The sequence below is a fragment of the Mobula birostris genome, chromosome 2 (genome assembly GCF_030028105.1).
Source record: "Mobula birostris isolate sMobBir1 chromosome 2, sMobBir1.hap1, whole genome shotgun sequence".
Taxonomy (NCBI): Eukaryota; Metazoa; Chordata; class Chondrichthyes; order Myliobatiformes; family Myliobatidae; genus Mobula; species Mobula birostris.
In genome coordinates, this window is record NC_092371.1 from 48,900,990 (window position 1) to 48,922,833 (window position 21,844).

Here is a 21,844-nt window from a genome sequence, read left to right on the forward strand (position 1 = left end):
TACCATTATCATAGAAAAAGATGAGATTATGAACAGATGGACTAAGTATATTCAGGAATTGTTTGAAGATGATCGAGGCGAAAAACCAAAAATTAAGAAAAACATTGAAGGTCCAAGTATTTTAAAATCTGAACTTCATAATGCTATGAATAAGATGAAGAAAGGAAAGGCAGCAGGTCCTGATGAATTAGTAATAGAACAAATTATCACCCTTGAAGATTATGGAATTGAGAAACTTACTGAATTAATCAATGACATTTATGAGAGCAGAATAATACCAGAAGAGATGAAAAAATCAGTATTTATCACTCTTCCTAAGAAACCTGGAGAAATAGAATGTGAATTAAATAATTAAATAGGACCATCAGTTTAATGAGTCATATCACCAAGATACTTCTAAGAACTTTGGTGACAAGAGCTAAAAGTAAGTTACAAGCTGAAATAGGTAAAGAACAATGTGGTTTGGTGAAAGACAAGAACAAGAAACACAATATTGATTTTAAGGATACCATCAGAACGAGCTATTCAAGTGCAAAAAGTTTGGTTTGTTTGTTTTATCGACTACACAAAAGCATTTGATAAAGTGAAGCACAACAAGTTATTTGAAATATTACAGAAGACTCTAGATCTAGATTCGAAAGACCTCCGCCTAATCAGAAATCTGTACTGGGAACAAACTGCCGCTGTAAGAATAGATGGAGATGTGAGTCAGTTTATGAAAATCAAGACAGGCGTTAGCCAAGGGTGTGTTTTCTCCCCTGATTTATTTAATGTGTACAGTGAAACAATATTACAAAAAATAAGAGACATCTTGGGAATCAAAGTTGGCAGTGAAAACATCAATAATTTCAGATATGCAGATGATACTGTTAATTGCAAGTACGGAGGAAGAACTACAAAACTTAATTGATATAGTTGTTGAAGAAAGTGCAAAAATGGGTCTATCTATCAATGGCAAAAGGACAGAATGTATGGTGATATCCAAAAAGAAGGAGAATCCTATCTGCAGGCTGATAATAAACGGGAAAGACATAAAACAAGTACAGAACTTTTGCTACTTAGGAAACTGGGTGACATCAGATGGCAGGTGCAACATGGACATCAAAAGAAGAATAGGGATGGCAAAAGACACCTTTACAAGAATGAAGAGTATACTGACCAGTACTAAACTAGGCACGCGATCTTTAAATGCTTGCCATTGCATATCCACCATCAATCCTTTAAGTATCATTTGCCAGTCTATCTTAGCTAATTCACATCTCATACCTTCAAAGTTACCCTTCTTTAAGTTCAGAACCTTTGTTTCTGAATTAACTATGTCACTCTCCATCTTAATGAAGAATTTCACCATATTATTGTCACTCTTACCCAAAGGGCCTCTCATGACAAGATTGCTAACTAACCCTTCCTCATTGCTCAATACCCAGTCTAGAATGGCCTGCTCTCTAGTTGGTTCCTCGACATGTTGGTTCAGAAAACCATCCCACATACACTCCAAGAAATCCTCTTCCTCAGCACCCTTACCAATTTGGTTCACCCAATCTATATGTAGATTGAAGTCACCCATTATAACTGCTGTTCCTTTATTGCACGCATTTCTAATTTCCTGTTTAATGCCATCCCCAATCTCACTACTACTGTTAGGTGGCCTGTACACAACTCCCACCAGCGGTTTCTGCCCCTTAGTGTTATGCAGCTCTACCCATATCGATTCCACATCCTCCCGGCTAATGTCCTTCCTTTCTATTGCGTTAATCTCCTCTGTAACCAGCAATGCTACCCCACCTCCTTTTCTTTCATGTCTATCCCTCCTGAATACTGAATATCCCTGAATGTTGAGCTCCCATCCTTGGTCACCCTGGAGCCATGTCTCTGTGATCCCAACTATATCATATTCATTAATAACTATCTGCACATTCAATTCATCCACCTTGTTACGAATGCTCCTTGCATTGACACACAAAGCCTTCAGGCTTGTTTTTACAACACTCTTAGACATGTGATTGGGAAACAGGAGTTAGAATGCATGGTAATTATGGCAAAGATTGAAGGGAAGAAAGCAAGAGGAAGACAAAGATAAATGATGATGGAGACAGCAGGCAGAGAACTGGAAATGAATACCAATTAATTGATCCACTTGACCCGAAACAAGAGTGTGTGGGCCATGGCAGTCAAGGCTCAAACTGGGCCCGGCACTTGATGATGATGATGAAGAGGGTAGGCTACTAGCTCACAGCAGGAGGGCACCTAATAGATATGCTTTGGAAACTGACATAACTATATGCATTGGCCAAATGTACAGATAAAAGGGCCATGGGAATTGCCCTACATCAAACCAAGAAGCACCAGATATCTTTTGTACCATTTTGTACCGTTATGACACAAATTAAGGAAAATTCTAGATTCTATTTTTCCCCTTAGTACATCAGAATTAGCATCTGTTAAAATGTGCTCCTACTGTAAATGTATAATTGTATGGAACCATTTGTCTATACCCAAAATTCTGAAGTAAACTATGCTTATGTTTCTATTGAAACAGTATTAAATTATCTTTGACTTAAGACTATTTTTAAAAAAATGTTCTTCAAGGAGATTCTAACATACAGATTAGTCTCATCATAGCTATCCAGCATGTCTGCTTTGCTGAATAAAGATCTGCTACTTCTACAGTTCCTGATTCCATTTGGTTCTTTCAAAGTTATGTATTAGCTCATGTAAGAACTCTTGTGAGGTTGATTGCCAGCTGTCAAAGGCTAATGGGACACACTAAGCAATATCCTGACAGTCATACCAACAGGCAATATCAAATTTACCTGATGTAGAAAAAGTCCTTTTACGGATTCTGCACCAGCAAACATCAAAAGTTGTCATCTCCCTTAGAAAAAATCACAACATAAATCAAAATCAGTCAGTTATTGTGTTCTGTTGTTTTCTAAGTGCTTGTTATGCCACACATTGAGTTTATATTTTACAAATACCTATCACATTTTATATGGAACACTGTGCAATTGCTTAAACTGTTTAAAATTCTATCTTATTTAATTTTATACAAATGCTTTTACTGCTGGATTCCTGACGTTCGGATGTAATTTTCTTCCTTCGCGAAAGGGGGCTCCTTGCATGGCGAGGTATATTAATAAAAACATCCACATTTGTGCTCTGACTGGGTTCCTCGCCTTGAAAAGAACAAAATCGTAATGAGTTGCGTAATTATGCATGCGGCAGAGGTAAAATATTGGCGTGTGAACTGCTTACATACCTTAGGTATGCAAATGATATATAATGCACCAGACACCCACATATATTTTGGTTTATTGCCTTTGGAAATGACAATTCCACCACGTTAATTACTGGTGCGCCCTAATAGTCTATTTAAGGGTTGAAGCAAACACGGTAATTACAAGAAAATTCACTTTTAAAATGTAATCTAATTTTGAAATTTTACAATCATGTAAAAGTGGAATTATAGCATACAGTGGATTACGTGACTGGTGGCAACTAATTATATTTTGATTCAAACATGAGTTATCACTCCGTTTGAAGCTTTTGTGTATCAGACTAATTCATGATACGTTAGGTCGCCTTCTAGTGACCGGAATTACAAGATCTTCCCTTCCCAGTAACGACTCGGGACAACCGTTTACGCCTCGAACGCCTGAAAACTGTCTTATCTACGTGTTTAGCATTCACAACCCTTCCAAAACAGAAAATGATTATTTCAAAACACGTACAACAATACAAAAATCAGATTTAATTAGGTGAGTTCCGAAATTGACACAAGCTTTGGAAATGGATATATTGCAAACTATTCCCAGGATATTTAATTGGTACTAAATTTCTCAGAACTGAATATAAAGCAGAGTTGCATTGCTGCGTTTCGAAAATTACAGTGCTTTGTGATTTAAATTAAATCCCGAATAAAAGCCGATAACAGGGATGGTGCGAATTTTATTTATTAATTTTCAAGGATACAGTTAATGGAATTGCACAGGGCATGAAAGGCACTGATGGGAAAAACGCCGCTTTTAAGATCACCATGTATGTTTTTATAAGTAAATAGAATTACAATTTTTGCACTGTAAACTCGCTGTTTGAAATATTAATCCAGTCTCTTACGGTGCTGCTGGTAATGTTTTAAAAAAAGCGTTTGCGGAGATTGTTGATTGGGTTTTATTTTTGGAACCGAGTGTGATCTGATAGCCTTGTTAGGTATGTTATAACATTCCGGTTGTATGCCGAGATGGAGAAGTGGGGTCAGCCACTCAGCTGCCTCCCGTTCCCCCAATGACGTCTGGTTGTTCGGTGGGGAGAGGCGCCGCACTCTCGGCTACCAGGTGCACGGAGCCCTCGTCCCCATCTCTCCAACCTTCAGAACTGAACATTCATCAGTTCGATCGAGATTCCTTTCCTTATATACATAGAGTAACCCCTTTCTGATTCTTTGCTGCTGGCGGCGGGCGGCATCCGTTTCATGCATGAGTGGAGGAAGATTTGATTTCGACGATGGTGGGGCGTATTGTGGAGGATGGGAAGGCGGCAAAGCGCACGGCCACGGCATCTGCACCGGCCCCAAGGGCCAGGGCGAGTACTCGGGCTCCTGGAACTACGGCTTCGAGGTGGTCGGCGTGTACACCTGGCCCAGCGGCAATACCTACGAGGGTTATTGGTCTCAGGGCAAAAGGCACGGCCTGGGCTTGGAAACTAAGGGGCGTTGGGTTTACAAAGGCGAGTGGACACACGGTTTCAAAGGCAGGTACGGGGTCAGGCAGAGCCAGGCGAGCGGGGCCAGGTACGAGGGCACCTGGAACAACGGCCTCCAGGACGGCTACGGTACCGAGAAGTACGCGGATGGAGGTAAAATCAACTCCCCATCCCCTTAATATGTGTCACCCGGCTCCAATTCTATCAAATTCCAGTTAACGTTAAAAGAGGCAACACATCTATCACTCGTGTAACACGTCTATATTCGGTTCTGTTATCCTTAAGTACGTGTTGCTCTGTATTCGGAGCACTCCCGTTTGAATGTTTATTTCTTTTTTATATATTAAATCGTTTTATTTCTCCCTTCCTTTGGGATCAGACATTTTCTTTTGAATTGCTTGCTGGCCTCCAGTCAACGGTATTTGTGATTTCTTGCCCGGTTGCTATGGTAACGCTATCAACACGTAACACGAGTTCAGCACTGAATGTAAACTAAATACTTTTCAACAAATTAACAGACCCAATAGGTTATTGCTACTTACTCATTGCCGCATTGTTAAGTTATCTAGAAATCAACATTTAAAAAGATAACATTTTTGTATGGTCTATAACATAGTTGAGGAAATGGGAATTATCTGGGGGAAAATTAATTCCTGTCACTTGTTGATTCTTAATCTCTGGTTTGATTTTTAGGCAGCCAGTGTGATTTGCCCTTAAAGAAAGATGAAACCTATCAACAGGTGTAGATTTATCATCCACTTAATTCAGATATTTATGAAAATGATGAAGAGTAAACAAGAAAAGTACCCACCTTACAGATACAATACTTGTACTTCATATTTCTAAACACAAGAGATTCTGTAACTGTGGGAAATCTTGAGTACAAGATGCTGGAGGAACTCAGAAGGTCAGGCAGCATCAATGGACGGGAATAAACAGCCAGCTTTTCGGCCTGAGACCCTTCATCAGAACTTGAAAGGTCTCAGCCTGAAATGTTGACTGTTTATTCAATTTCATATTTCTTCTTGGCAGGATTAAAAGGAAAATAGGCAATTTGACCCATCCTTTGTCAGCATTTAACCTTCCTGATGGCAAATATATGAGAACACAAGAAAATAGGAGCAGGACTAGACCACCACTGACCCAAGCCTGCCCTGCCATTCAATATGATCATTGGCTAATCTATCCCAGCTCTTAACTCCTCCTCTGCTTCAATCCTTATTTCATACATATTTTCTCTTAAAACCACAAAACAGAGTTGTAAATCTGTGATATATTCTTTCTAAAACCTCAACATATGAAACACAATATAGAGCTCAACAGTATTCCAACTATATAGGCATCCGTTACTCTCGTGAGACCATGGATTTGTGCCTTGGAAGGTTTCCAGGGCACAGGCCTGGGCAAGGTTGTATGGAAGACCAGCAGTTGCCCATGCTGCAAGTCTCCCCTCTCCACGCCGCCAATGTTGTCCAAGGGAAGGGCATTAGGACCCATACAGCTTGGCACCGGTGTCATTGCAGAGCAACGTGTGGTTAAGTGCCTTGCTCAAGTCTTACTATAATCTTACTGATATTTCAGTCAGGTTGAAAATTTTCTCTTAACATAAATATTTTCTCTTTTATTACCAACTATAATATATCTTTGTCAACTTCCTTTTCAACCTGGGAAACAGTTTTGAAAGTTCTTTGCAAAAGCTCTCTGTTTGTCTATAAGGCATGTATATAGTTTAACCACTGTCATATATTTTCCAAAATGCATCATTCACGCTTAGTACTACAGAATTCCAATTGCCACTTTTTAGCCTTTCACCATATTATCAATATCCTTTCATTGTATCCTTTAGTTTTCCAAATACATATCGGTATCCCTACAATGGTAAAATTAATGGGAGATAGGTGGAGGGGTAGGTTGGGTTGAGGAAGCAATGCGACTGCAGCAGGGCTTAGACAGATTGGAAGAATGAGTAAAAAATGGCAGATGGAATACAGTGCTGGGAAATATATGATAGTGCATTTTGGTAGAAGGAACAATAGGGTGGACTATTATCTAAATGGGGAGAAGGTTCAAACATTAGAGGTGCAGAAGGACTTGGGAGTCCTTGTTCAAGACTCCCAGAAAGTTAATTTACAGGTTGAGTCTATGTTAAAGAAGACAAATGCAACATTGGCATTTATTTCAAGGGGAACAGAACATAAAAACAAGGAGATAATGCTGAAGCTTTATAAGACACTAGTCAGGCCACACTTTATACTTTATACTTGGGGTATTGTCAACAGTTTTGGGCCCCAGAAAGGATCCATTTCAGAAGGGATGTATTGTCATTAGAAAGAGTTCAGAAGAGGCTCATGAGGATGATTCTGGGAACGAAGGGGTTAACATATGAACAGTGTTTTGCAGCTTTGGGCCTGTGCTCACTGGAATTTAGAAGAATGCAAAGGGATCTCATTGAAACCTACAGAATGTTGAAAGGACTAGATAGGAGAGGATGTGGAGAGGATGTTTCTTACAGTGGGGGTTTCCAGAACTAGAGGGCACAGCCTCAAAATTGAGAGGTGACCCTTTAGAACAGTAAAGAGGAATTTTTTTATCCAGAGAGTAGTAAATCTGAGGAATGCTCTGCCACAGTCTGCAGTGGAGGTCAAGCCCATGGGTATAGTTAAAGTGGAAGTTGATTGTTTCATGATTGATCAGGACATCAAAGGATATGGTGAGGGCAGCTGTATGGTGTTGAGTGGGATCTGGGATCAGCCATGATAGAATGATGGAGCAGACCCAATGGGCTGAATGGCCTAATTCTGCTCCTATGTCTTATGGTCTTATAGGCAAATTATAACAAGACATTATGTATCCAGGACATTATGTTTACAGTCAAAATAATTGGCCCATAACTTAATCTTGTGAGATTTGATTCCTCACTATAAATCATTACAAAAATCTGTTTATTTCCTCCGATTTTCCTTCCTGTTCCATTTTTCTTAATTTTCTCTCCAAAGTTCACGTTGTCAAATGTTTTCTATAGTCCATGTATGCAATACACAGTTATTTAAATATGAAGCAGCCAGATTATCTGTGAGTAATTTTCTTTTATGAGGAGTTATGCTTTGGCTATTCTCCTGCAATACCTGAAGGATCTCTTCTCTTCATCTATAAATTGAATGGATTGACTAAATGTTTAATATTTTTTTCAGCAAGAAGCAGTCTCAAAGTACATCAAAATTATTAAACAGTGTTATGGTAGAAGAAAAACACAATTCATCTTAATCCTTCATTCTCTACTGACTTTCTTGTCCTAATCAGAAAAGTTATTACCCTAATAGGAGTTTTAATGCAGCTACAGTGGACTGTCTTCTTGCCAAGTCTCTAGCTTGCTATTTGTATATTAAATAATTGTTTCCTCTTGGATCTTGACCTTTTGACGTAACCGCCTAGGCTTTGCATGCTTAAAGATGGTACATAAATACATCTGTATTTTTCAGTGGTTAATTATATATCAATAATTTTAATCTTCTGAAATTATACAGTTGGTGAAAAGGGGAAAATTACAGTTGATACTCTTACTTAGAACTTGAGTTATTTCTTAAAGTCATCATCGACAGCTTGCAAGATGAATACAAATCCTAGAAACTAATGCACAATAGTAATCAGATACAGTAATGATTTGAAGTGGATCATTATGAAATAAATTCTAATGTAGCTACCTTGATTTATTTTTTTGACCAAATTATTCTCTAACCAACATTTCAAATAAAACATATTAGAGGTAATGTTTGTAATTTGGATTTATAATTTAGACCTGGCATCAAGGAAATAACAAATAGTGAGCATCAGAGTTTATTAAATAGCTGGCAATCTCAATCTGAATTTACATATTGAGAATCAGATATTAATTAAAGTAGTTAACTGAAATTATATTTTCCCCATTAACAAATCACAGTAATTGAATCTGTAAATATTTTTCCTGTTAGTTATGAATGCATAAACATTTGCTTTCATGTGATTGTAATAGCTAATCAATGCATCTAAGTTTGTTAAATAATCCAACTTATGTAACAAATTTGCCATTGTGTACTGTGTGCACTAAACAGTGATACTGCTAGAGGTGTTGGCCAGTTTCCATAGTAACTATCTAAACCACACTGCATCAACTCCAACTGCAATACAGTGTTATACTGCAGTAAATGATTGTCTTTGAAAGAAATTACTAATTTATGTTATAGTAAGACTGAAAATATTGCAATGAATGATTCCTCAAGCTACTTCAAATATAATATAAGATTTTGAAATGTCAGTGTAAGTGCTTGGTTATAGAAGGGGACAATTTTGGTAATCTGAACCAGTTCAGCAGATGCTGGATGACACGTCCATTTTCATTTCAACAATATATCAAAAATCTTCATTCTGAAAATTCACAACTTAATCTGAAAACCACAATGAATAATGTATCAGATGAATTAGAATCCCAATCCAGATGTTTAGTTTTCACACTTCATAACTAACATCACAGAAGTAACAAATTCTATTCATTATCTATTAAGTAGTTGTTAATAATATCCCTAATGTATTATGTACTGCTGGTAATACAAAATCAAGGCAATCAAGCATTAAATAAGCATGTCTCATTGGTGGTAATATAATCAATTCATGGTATGGTTTTCCTACTACAGCATCATGGAGAAGACCTGATCTTTATTTTTGCTTATACAGTATTCTCAAGTGTATTAAAACCAATCAACTGTCAGCCTTCATTATGGATAATACCCTGGCCTCTAGAATGTGGAATATAAAGATGCAAAATTTAGACCCTCACACATGCTCATTGTGATCATAGTTAATCTGTGTCTTTACACCACATGCCTACATTTCCCCAATATCCCTCAACATCTCTCATATGAAAAATCTAACATTCTCAGATTTAAATTATCCACTAACTATACCTTGTTTACTGTTGGTCAGAGTTCCTAATTTGTATTACCTGCTGACAGTAGAAATGTTTCCAATCTCACCTAGTACTTAGTAATACTTTAAAAATGTATTATCCCCTAATCAGCTAATTTCCTGGGAATACAGCTGGTTTGTATAATTTTTCCTATGAATTGAACTTTGAAGATCAATTATTTAGGCAAATTGACACTGCTCAAACTTGTATTTCCTTCCTAAGATATGGTCTAATTATCATTTTTCCTCTTTGTACTCCAGTCTTCTAGATATAAAGACTAGGATTCTTAATTGTTCTCTGTATCTGTCTATGGCATTTATTGATCTCAGTACATGAACAGCAAGTCTCTGAATCTCCACTACCTTTAACTGTTCACCATTTGTAAAATACCCTGTTCTACCCTTTTGGATATCACGAGGATATCAGGACACTTGGCACAGTAGCTTGTTAGTTTCTTCTCTTATTCAAGGCTTCCATCAATGCTTACAAGACCACCATCTTTGTGTTATCAACAAACTTGGGATATGCTACTTTCTATCACATCATAAAATAATTTATAAATATACTGAATAGTTGCTGCCCCTACACGGATCTGAGTTGGAAAATAGTAGTCTCAAGTCCTTATCTAAAAATTTTAGTGCATAGTTTAGATTGGCACATGTTGAAATTGCAGTCTCTTAGATTGGTCTTTAATCACCTGCGGATTATAGATCTAATGCTACATCAATTGTGCACAAAAAATAAGTGTCCATTTATACTGGACAATATTTATATTTAAATCAAAAGCACTATAAATTACCTGGTCGACTCACACAAAATGCTGGAGGAACTCAGCAGGCTAAGCAGCATCTATAGAAAAGAGTACAGTCGATGTTTTGGGCTGAGACCCTTCGGCAAGATTTTTCCATAGATGCTGCCTGGCCTGCTGAGTTTCTCCAGCATTTTGTATGTGTTGCTTGGATTTCCAGCATCTGCAGATTTCACCTTGTTCATGAAAAATTATCTGGTCAATATTATCTTAGAATTTTGCTTTGAGTAGATTGGTTCTTGCACTTCTATACAATACACCTTAGAGTAATTGTAAAGTACTTTGGGATGTCTGGAGATTATTAAAACTGCCTTGTAAATAGATAGTTGTTTTCCTTTCTATTGCTTGCGCCATTCCATCTTGCAACTTGTATTATTCTTAAACAGTTTTAGTTTTAGGTTAGATTAAACCACGCTGAAGAGATGTTATAGATCATATTTTAATTTAAATATTAGTTCTAATTTAAATTTAAATTTGTGTCAAAGTAAACATGCTATAATAGAGTATGTAAACACCTTCAGAAGTTTGTATTCTCTTATGCATAGAGGTTTAGCTCAGGATTCTTGACATGCAATATACTATGTGAAACAGGTTAATCTCTGATCTCCAATTAAGCGAGTGGGGCATTTTTTTTTTCCTGAGCGGTATTTCTCAACATCCTGTCAGCAGCTAATATTCAATTTCATAACATGAAAATAATTTAATATGAAAGGAGTGTAGCATATGAATTCTGAAGTACTGCCTGTCCTTCAGAGCATTTTTCTATGTAGGTAGGCTTGGATCTTTTCTCTAAGCTTCTGTGACACCAAGTCTTTTTCCTCAAGCTAATCTTGTTGTAAAAATCCTTGTTGACTCTAAGACATGAGCAGACATCAAGGTTTGTTATTGTGACACTATCAATTCCCATTGAATTATAAAATAATTTTAAACTCCCATAAACAACATGAACATCTAATACAAGTTCAGTTTTTCTTTGTCCATAGCTACCATCTGAGCTGCTGAATATTTCCAGTAGCCACTTCCACTTCAGATTTCTAGCTGTGCTGTATATTGGCTTCAGCATTTTTTTCCTTTTGCCTCCCTGTACTTAAGTTTCCTCTAAACAACAATTCAACTATGACTAATAAACTTTCATTACCTTCTCTCTGACAGTATCTTTCACTGTGCCACCCAGATTCTCATAATTTCTACCTTATTGCAAACAAACCTCTTGTTCCTTCCCCTTCTCTTGAATGCACTTGGTTTCTCACGCAGTACTTCCCATTCCCGATGAAAGGCTAGACATGAAACATTTAATGTCCTTGTTTTCAGAGCTGCAGTCTGTCTTGCCAAGTATTCTAGCATCTTCTGTTTTTATTTTTTTTTTGCTTTTAAATCATGAACATCTAAACTTGAGCTGTGTTGTTATATGAAATGTTGTCACATGATTTTCCATAAATAAAAGTTATTATCATTGTTCATGATTTATCACCGACCGCCTTCATTCCTTTCTCAAGTGGACTATTTTAAATTTTAATATTTCACACTTTGCAATTGTATAACTATTATTAACCTTGTACTGAACAGCTCATCATTTGCCACTAACTTCCAAATTAAAAGTCACAGTATTTGCTTTGAAATATTTCGGATGGTTCCTTACTTGTAAAAGTCCATAGAATGTTCTTGTTTCTACTTCATGGATGACTGAACATAATGTAAAGGTTAAATTGGGAAATATTGGGAATAGCAAATGAATCATTGGTCACTATTTTAACCCCACTCAGGTCATGTGGAAATGAATGCATTTACGAGTTAGGAACTTGTATACTTTTTTTAAAACCTGCTCTAACTGCTTACAATTTTAAACTGCTGGCAGAAAGAACATATACCAAATAACAGAAGTCTTATTAGATATGATAGACCATCTGACTCTGATAAATCTGGGGACATCTATGTGCTTTACTTTGAGAAGATTGACCAATTTTAGAAATTTGAATTAGGGATAATACTGTTTACAGATGATGACTCAATGTATTAGGATATTTCTGATCTCCTCTAGTTCGTCGTTCCAGCAGGGAAAAGATAGGATTTCCCTCACTTTCATCTTCCATTGGACAAACCTCCATATTCAATGGATCATTCTCCATAACTTCAGCCACTTCTGATAAGATTCTACCATCTTTCATTTTCAGCATTTCAAGAACATTCTCTCTATAACTCCCTGATTCAGTCCCCTTCTCAAGGTATATGCACATACTATCACAGGGGATCCAGCACCTGTGCATTTATCACTTCCCCTCCCAACCTCTGGATGTCACAGCAATTCAGTTGTTTTTTTTTCCAGTTTAATATATTGTATTTTTGGTTTAAAATGTAAGCTGGATAAAAATAAAAACAGATTGGGTGACCACCTCATAGAATATCTCCAATTTTTTGTTTGAAATGTTGACCCAGAGCTTTCAGTTGCATATCACTTTAATTCTGTGCTCCATTCCTGCTCTGATCTATTTTAGCTATTATACACTTGTAAAAAACACTAATTTTTTTTCTGGGGGGTACACTGCAGCCCTTGAAACTTATACTGAAGTTAACATTTTCAGGTAACCTCCCATTTTTTTTTCCTTCTTACATCACAGATGCAGCTGTATTCTTCCATTTCAAGTTTTTTTAAAAATTCTAAATGTCTCAGATTGTTTTTTAAAAAATGATGTTACCTTCACATCTTTTGTTTGCTGCCTCTCTCTACTGTTCATTCCCTCATCCTGCTTCTTTTCTCACTTTCCTCATTCTGAAACATTACTTCTGTTTCACAATGCATTGTACTGATGAATCTGCTGAATGCTCTCAACATTTTTAATTTTTAATTTTTTCCAGTTGCTGAATTGTATTTCATGCAAAAATCTGTTTCTACTTTTATAAATTCAAAAACAATAAATGATGAATCCTATTAGGCTTTAAAATAATAATATGGTTCCTGAATTATGTGATTCTGATTTATTCATTTTTCAATTTTTCTCCACCCTATTTATTCATTTCCCTTTAAAGTAACTTTGCATGGTTTGATTCAGCTAAGTTAATATATAATGTTAAGTAAATTTAATAGCATATAAATTACAATAAGGACTAAACTCTAGATTATATGAAAATTATTGTACAGGAACTTAAAATAGACTTTTACCCAACTAGTCCAAGTAAATGTTGATGTTAATCACATGAATTACCTCATCCTATCACCATAAACTGTTTTTCTCTCTTATTTCCTTAATAATCTTGCCTAATCCTTGAGGGAAAATCTTGCCTGAATAACCTGTTGGAATTCTTTGAGGAGAATACAAGTAGAATAAATAAAGGGGATGCAATGGATGTTGTATATTTGGACTTTCAGAAGGGCTTTGACAAGGTGCCACACATAAAGCGGCTAACCAAGTTAAGAGCCCATGGTATTACAGGAAAGTTACTGGCATGGTTAGAGCATTGGCTGATTGGTAGGAGGCAGCGAGTGGGGATAAAAGGATCTTTCTCTGGTTGGCTGCCAGTGACTAGTGGTATTCCACAGGGTTTGGCATTAGGACCGCTTCTTTTTATGCTGTATGTCAATGATTTAGAATGATGATGGAATAGATGGCTTTGTTACCAGGTTTGCAGATGATACAAGGATTGGTGGAAAAGCAAGTAGTGTTGAGGAAACAGGTAGGCTGTAGAAGGATTTAGACAGATTAGGAGAATGGGCAAGAAAGTGGCAAATGAAATACAAAGTTGGAAAATGCATAGTCATGCACTTTGGTAGAAAAAATAAATGTGCAGACTATTTTCTAAATGGGGAGAAAATCCAAAACTCTGAGATGGGAAGGAATTTGGGAGTCTTTGTACAAAACATTCTAAAGATTAACTTGCAGGTTGAGTCAGTGGTGAGGAAGGCAAATGCAATGCTAGCATTCATTTCAAGAGGTTTAGAATACACGATCAGGTACTCGTGAGGCCTCACCTTGAGAATTGTGAACAGTTTTGGGCTCCTCATCTAAGAAAAAATGTGCTGGCTTTGGAGAGGATTCAGAAGAGGTTCACAAGGATGATTCTGTGAATGAAAGGGTTATCATATGAGGAATGTTTGATGGCTCTGGATCTGTACTCGCTGGAACTTAGAAGGAGGGGACATCTTATTGAAACCTTTTGAATGTTGAAAGGCCTAGACAGCACAGATGTAGAAAGGATGTTTCCCATGGTGCGGAAATCTAGGACAAGGGGTACAGCCTCAGGCTAGAGGGGCATCCATTTAAAACAGATATGGACAGAGCATGGTGAATTTGCGGAATTTGTTACCACAGGCTGCTATGGAGGCCAGGTCATCGGTTGTATTTAAGGCAGAGCTTAATAGGTTCTTGATTAGACACAACATCAAAGCTTACAGGGAGGTCAGGGAGTGTGGCTGAGGAGAGGAAAAATGATCAGACATGATTTAATGGTGGGGAAGACTCGATGGGCCAAATGACCTAATTCTGCTCCTATGTCTGATTCTCTCCATTTGAATATATCTATGTTCTTTGCATTATCAACTTAAATAGTAAAGAAGCTCCACATCACAATTGAAAAGTAATCTCTTGAATTTAGTGGCATCTTGTCCTTAGCTGATAGTTAGTTTTGTATTCCCAAATGGAAATATTATCAATACATCTACTTTGCCAAACCCCTTTATCATTATTAAATAGAGTTTTTAAGTTGGCCTTCATCCTATACTTCACACTGATTTATGTATGTACTTCCCTAATTCTTATTTTGGATCTTAAGCTTGCTGAAAAAAAAGGAATCCAGATTCCCAGTGGTGTGACCCAAAGATACAATAGAATTCATGATGTTTTTTGAAATATCACGTGGAAAGCCTTGGATCAAACTATCAGTCAAAAAGCTGGTATAAAAACATGTTGTTTGGCTTGCCAAGCTTTCTATCAAAATGATTTGAATTTTTTGTAAAATTTTTAAAATATTAAAATGAAACAAAATTTCAAGTACTAAAGCAATTGAAATATTTGACTTAAGTTAAATGCAGTAAAGTTGAAATGGATCTGATATCTTTTTCGTTGCTTTGGTTCCCACTGCTTCAAGAAATTGGCGGCAAAGGTCAACTAACAAACTTTAAATTTTGCATTCATTCATAAATGTACTAGGATGCTGTGTACTGTCACTTAGCTGGGGAAATGCTGGATGTCCACATTGCATCCTCAGGCTTTTTACTATAAAACTTGGTTCACTGTATTGCACCTACAGCAGTAAGCACACATCCTTTAATAAAATGGAAACCAGTAAGGAGTGTGTCTTGATATTCCACTATAGTTGTTAAAGAAATGCACTTCCAGAGTAAATTTCATCCCTCTGGTTGTTCCAAAGAATAGTGGCAGGTAAATTGCAAGAGCACAGAATGAGGAAAATGCAGGATAAATCTGTTTTTGTTAGTTGGTAGCGTCATCCATGGACACCAACTATCTGATCAAGTGACTTTAAATGGTGTAATGACAATAGTTGAAGCTTTTGAGTAATTAGTGTTGTTATCATGTGGTTGTATTTCCAGGTACATACCAAGGCCAGTTCACAGGAGGGATGCGGCATGGTTATGGAGTGCGCCAGAGTGTTCCATTTGGGATGGCCACCATGATACGTTCGCCCCTGCGGACCTCACTCACCTCACTGCGCAGTGAGCATAGCAACGGCGCTGTGTTACAACATGAGCCTCCAGGCGACTCGCTAGCCACGGCCACATCTGCCACCCTAGGGCCAGCCCGTGGCGGCTTCGCACTCAGCCTCCACAGTGCTGGCGATGCTGAGCAAAAGCCCAAGAGGAAAGGGTTGTTCCGGCGGGCTTCGCTGCTTGGCAAGCTTAGAAAGAGTGAGTCCAAGAGCTCTCTGGCCAGCCAGAGGAGTAAGCTGAGCTTCCTGAAGAGCGAAACCGCCCTCAGTTCCGCTGCCAGTGATGCCAATTCCACCATCAGCCTGGGCGAGGGTGGTGGCGATGACTTCCCACCTATCGAGGCTGACATTGATGCCACGACCACAGAGAGCTACATGGGCGAATGGAAGAGTGACAAGCGGTCGGGCTATGGTGTCAGTGAGCGGTCTAGTGGCCTCAAGTACGAGGGCGAGTGGCACGACAACTTGCGGCACGGCTACGGTTGCACCACCTTCCCAGACGGCCGTAAGGAGGAGGGCAAGTACAAGAACAATGTGCTGATCAAAGGCAAGAAGAAGCACCTCATCCCCCTGAGGACCAACAAGCTGCGGGAAAAGGTAGAGAGGAGTATGGAAGGAGCACAGAGGGCAGCAGCCATAGCCAGGCAGAAGTCAGAAATTGCACTGTCCAGGTAAGCTTTTCTACGTTCTTATGTCATTCGTGAGAAGGGGAGAAAATTCACTTCCACCTGTTAGAGTGGTTTGGAACAGAGAGTTCAAGTGTCAGAATGTTCGTGACTGAGGGTATTTCTTATCTAGGATGTGAGTATCACGATCGTCATCCATAACTGAGAATTTGGTAATGAACAATTTCATTAAACAAGTGTAACTACTTTTGGATGAAGATTTTCTCTCATTTCTGTGCTATGTTTTGAATCCACTGATGTAAAGGGTTGATAATATTACTCAAAATAAAGTGGTGCGTAACGTGAAAAAAAACCTGTAAGTGTTGACATTCCCATTTATCAGGAATGCTAAATAAATTTAAGCTAATTAAAAAAATCCAGAAAGCCATATGCTCTTTAGTTTTTACTGTCTTCATGGCAAAAGCTTCAAATTAATTGGAAGGTTTTTTAAGGAACCAGATACATGAGTATAGACATAGACTGATTAAGGATAGTCAGCATGGCTTTGTGAATGGTAGGCTGTGTCTAACCAATCTTGTAGAACTTTTTGAGGAAGTTACCAGGAATGTTGAAGGCAAGGTAGTGGATGTTGTCTACGTGAACTTTAGAAAGGTATTCGACAAGGGGTCACATGGAGGTTGTCAAGATGGTTCAATCACTCGGCATTCAAGATGAGGTAGTAAATTAGATTTGACAGTAGCTTTTTGGGAGAAGCCAGAGCATGATAGTGGACGGTTCCTGCTCTGACTGATGGAGTACCACAGGGATCGGTGCTGGGTCTGTTGTTATTTGTCATCTATATCAATGATCTAGATGATAATGTGGTTAACTCAATCATCAGATTTGCAGGTGACACCAAGATGGGGGTGTAATGGACAGCGAGGTTGACTATCATGGCTTGCAGCACAATCTGGATCAGCTGGAAAATGGGCTGAAAAATGCCAGATGAAATTTAATGTAGATAAGTGCAAGGGGTTGCACTTTGGTAGGACCAACCAGGGTATGTCTTGCACAGTGAATGGTAGGACACTGAGGACAGAGGTGTGGCCTTCTATATATTGGTGAGACCCAATGCAGACTGGGAGACCGTTTTGCTGAACACCTACACTCTGTCCGCCAGAGAAAGCAGGACCTCCCAGTGGCCACACATTTTAATTCCACGTCTCAATCCCATTCTGATATGTCAATCCATGGCCTCCTCTACTGTCAAGATGAAGCAACACTCAGGTTGGAGGAACAACACTTTATATTCTGTCTGGGTAGCCTCTAACCTGACGGCATGAACATAATTTCTCTAACTTCCGTTAATGGCCCTCCTCCCCTTCTTAGCCCATCCCTTTTTTTTTTGTATTTCCACCGTTTTTTTCTTCTCTCTCTGCCCCTCTCACAATCACTCCTTGCCTGTTCTCCATCTTCCTCTGGGCTCCCCTCTCCCTTTCTTTCTCCCTAGGCCTCCTGTCCCATGATCCTCTCCCTTCTTCGACTTTGTATCCCTTTTCCCTGTCTTCTCCTATCATTTTCAGATCTCTCCCTCCCCCTCCCAATTTCAAATCTCTTACTATCTCTTCTTTCAGTTAGCCCTGATGAAGGGTCTCGGCCCAAAACGTTGACTGTACTTCTTCCTATAGATGCTGCCTGGCCTGCTGCGTTCACCAGAATTTTGTGTGTGTTGCTTGAATTTCCAGCATCTGCAGATTTTCTCGTGTGAAGGTATAGATAGGGTCATTGTAAGCAGTCTTTTTCAACTGTCTTCTTGAATATCTGAACTTTAGACAGAATTTTCTGAAAGGGAGAATTTTGAAATAAAACAGAAAATTCTGGAAATATTTTGCTGGACACCTAGATGGAAATAGAAACAGTGTTAACATTTCTGGTTGATCTTCAGAACTAGGAAGAAAGTAGAACATGAGTTTCGAGGTGCAGAAGAAAAGGGGAGGAGTGAAGAGAACAAAAAAAATGTCTGAACTAGTGTCTGGGAAAAGGAATGATTGAGGAAAGTGATGACATAATTGAATAAGGAGGATGGTAAATGCATTTATGAATTATGGAATGCAGGTCTAGAAGATGGTAAGTGGAAGCAAAGAAGTAGCATTTGAAATTACCAGAAGATGTTGGAAATGTGGCATACAAAGGCTGGAATTGTTGTTTATTTGAAATTGAATTCAATGTCAAATCTAGAAGAATGTATTGTGCAGATGGATGATGAAATTTTTATTGTATAACAAAGGCTGATGTAAGCTCAATGTAGGAGCCATTATGTGTATGTACAATAATAGCCTTATATACTGTAAATATAATTATCTTTACGTATGAATTGTTTCTAACTTGATGTCATGCATGGAATGTACAAAGTAAGAACTGTATGATTAGAGACTAGATTATGGATGTGATCTTTTTATATGTTCTGTGATTGAACCTCAGTTTTATGCAAAAGTCCTGAGACTTGGTTATTATACAAGAATAGTCTATAGTCCTCACAGTGTGTTGTGTACAAAGCTAAGCAGAGAGTTAAACACCTTCTGAAAAATCACCCGAACTAAAAGCTTTCTTCAGGGTTTTTAATGATAAACTGTGAAACTGCAAAAAGTTAAGTAAAACGCATATTGGATTTAATACAGAATTGTTGCATTCCTGAAGATACTAATATTATCTAGTATTCTCACGATGAACGTTAAACAAGGTAATACATACATGCAACATTCTACATCTAATCCATGGACTAGAGTAAACTTGTGGAGCAACAATAGCTTAATAGGGATGAACAGTAAACATAATTCTTCCTTCAAAGTACATCTACTAATTATTGACCAATATTAAGAAAGCTTAAGACTCACAGATATTTCTGTTACGAGGGCAAATAAAGAGTGGATGGAGATCATTGTCTTTCTACCGTGTATACTATATGTTGAAATCCAAATTAAACCACGCAGGAAATGGCGTAAAAGGCAGCTTACATGCAGGAAGTGATATTCATACAAACTAATTGCATACAAAATGAACTAGAGGCAGAACACTTCACACCCAGCGTCCATAAGATGTCAGATTTAACTACTGAGACAAAAAGTCAAATGACCATTTCATTATGTCTTTGGCAAAAGAATGAACAGTCTCAGAGACTAGTCTTGAAACAGTCTTACTGCACAGTCTTTAGCTTTCTCACTTTGAAAATAATGTTCTTGATGACATACTTGCTCACAGTGATTTCTGAGGAGCAGACTGGTGACTTGGTGCTCATTCAGAAAGATGATTTGGTGGGGTACCTCTGAAGTGAGTTGTGCCCAATTAATCAAGAAAGGGACAGGGTTCACAAAGGTAACTTTGGATTGGGAGAGGTTCCTGCTTTGTGATGCCCTGCTCATCCTCTGCATTCATTGACCTTCGAGTAGCAAGAAGGATTCTAACTTTGCCTGATTTAGTGGCTCTGCACTGACATGTTGCTTACAAATGTGAAAAACAACTGTAGAGGCTGTCTATGGCTATTCCTACGATCTACTCTTTCATATAAATATCTCATAGGGTCTGAAGTGACTTTGGCACCCAGTCTCTAGGATATTAGTCTTAAATGCTCTAACAGTGGGCTGATGAGCACCATCAAGACAGACTTCACCTTCTATGACCCAAGCCTGGTCCAGTTGTTGAGCAAAAGGTGCATTGTGCTGATCATTCGTGCTGTTCACATACCTTGTGTGCACTGATGGTGTTTCTGCCGAGCAACAGGAGAATCTCAGCAGAAGGGTCTAGTGGGGTGGGGGGGGAATCTTATCAGCTATGTCCTCAAGATGTGAATGACCATGTGTAGCTCCAGGAGTGGGATTTCATCCTTGTTGGGAATATGGCTGCTGTCAAAGAGACCTATGGAGCTTAAGACTTTTGAACAGTACTGTAGTAATTTTATGTATTGCACCGTAGCGCTGCTGCTGCAAAAAAAACAAATTTCATGATGTGAGTGTTGATCAGTCTGATTTTGATATGGGTCTCTATTGTGGACTGAGAGTGGGAAGGGGGCTGGGAAGGGAATATTGGTTGGGAAAAGGGGAAGGGAGAGGGGAAGGAAGCAGCAGAGAGACATTGTGTAATGATCAATAAATCAATTGTTTGGAATTAAATGACCTTGCCTGGTGTCTCAGGGATGGTGTGTCTGCACCCATGCTACCACCTGCCTCTGGCACTCCTCTTCTACTTGTCCCACATCCCTCCTGTGGGACACCCCCCTTACCATTCCCAACATGCTATGCTCCCTCTAGATTTACAAACTCGTTCTCTGTGCCATGTTGACAAATACAGTACTGTGCAAAAGTCTTATGCACCCCAGCTATATATAATATATGAGCCTAAGATTTTTGCAAAGTGCTGTGCATCCTGCCATGCTTTGTTGTCTGTGTGGGAACCAGTAGCCCAAGGTGCTGGCTGTAAATTTATAGCTATATCTCACATTGAAACTATAAATGGGTGAGTTTCAGAATCAGGTTTATTATCACCGGCATGTGGCGTGAAATTTGTTAACTTAGCAGCAGCAGCAGTTCAACACAATACATAATCTAGCAGAGAAAAATAAAATAATAATAATAAGTAATCAAGGAAATCAATTACGTATATCGAATAGATTTAAAAAACATGCAAAAGCAGAAATACTGTCTATTTAAAAAAAGTTAGGTAGTGTCCAAAGATTCAATGTCCATTTAGAAATCGGATGGTGGGGGGGAAGAAGCTGTTTCTGAATCTTTGAGTGTGTGCCTTCAGGTTTCTGTACCTCCTACCTGATGGTAACAGTGAGAAAAGGGCATGCCCTCAGTGCTGGAGGTCCTTAATATTGGACGCTGCCTTTTTGAAACACCGTTCCCTGATGATGTCCTGGGTACTTTGTAGGCTAGTGCCCAAGATGGAGCTGACAAGTTTTACGACCTTCTGCAGCTTCTTTTGGTCCTGTGCAGTAGCCCCTCCATACCAGACAATGATGCAGCCTGTCAGAATGCTCTCCATGGTACAACTATAGAAGTTTTTGTGTGTATTTGTTGACATGCCAAATCTCTTCAAACTCCTAATAAAGTATAGCTGTTGTCTTGCCTTCTTTAT

General features: G+C 38.4%; 1 protein-coding gene across 2 annotated transcripts in view; it reads left to right on the forward strand.

Annotated features, from left to right (window-relative positions):
• The first annotated feature begins 4,243 nt into the window (after positions 1-4,243).
• The window catches only part of jph2 (junctophilin 2), a 156,179-nt gene continuing 138,578 nt past the window's right edge, over positions 4,244-21,844 (forward strand). For both annotated transcript variants that reach the window (XM_072240579.1, XM_072240587.1), the window contains exons 1-2: positions 4,244-4,854; positions 15,991-16,777. In XM_072240579.1, coding sequence (XP_072096680.1) covers positions 4,476-4,854; positions 15,991-16,777 — 1,166 coding nt within the window. In that variant the 5' untranslated portion in view covers positions 4,244-4,475. The remainder of the gene's footprint in view (positions 4,855-15,990; positions 16,778-21,844) is intronic.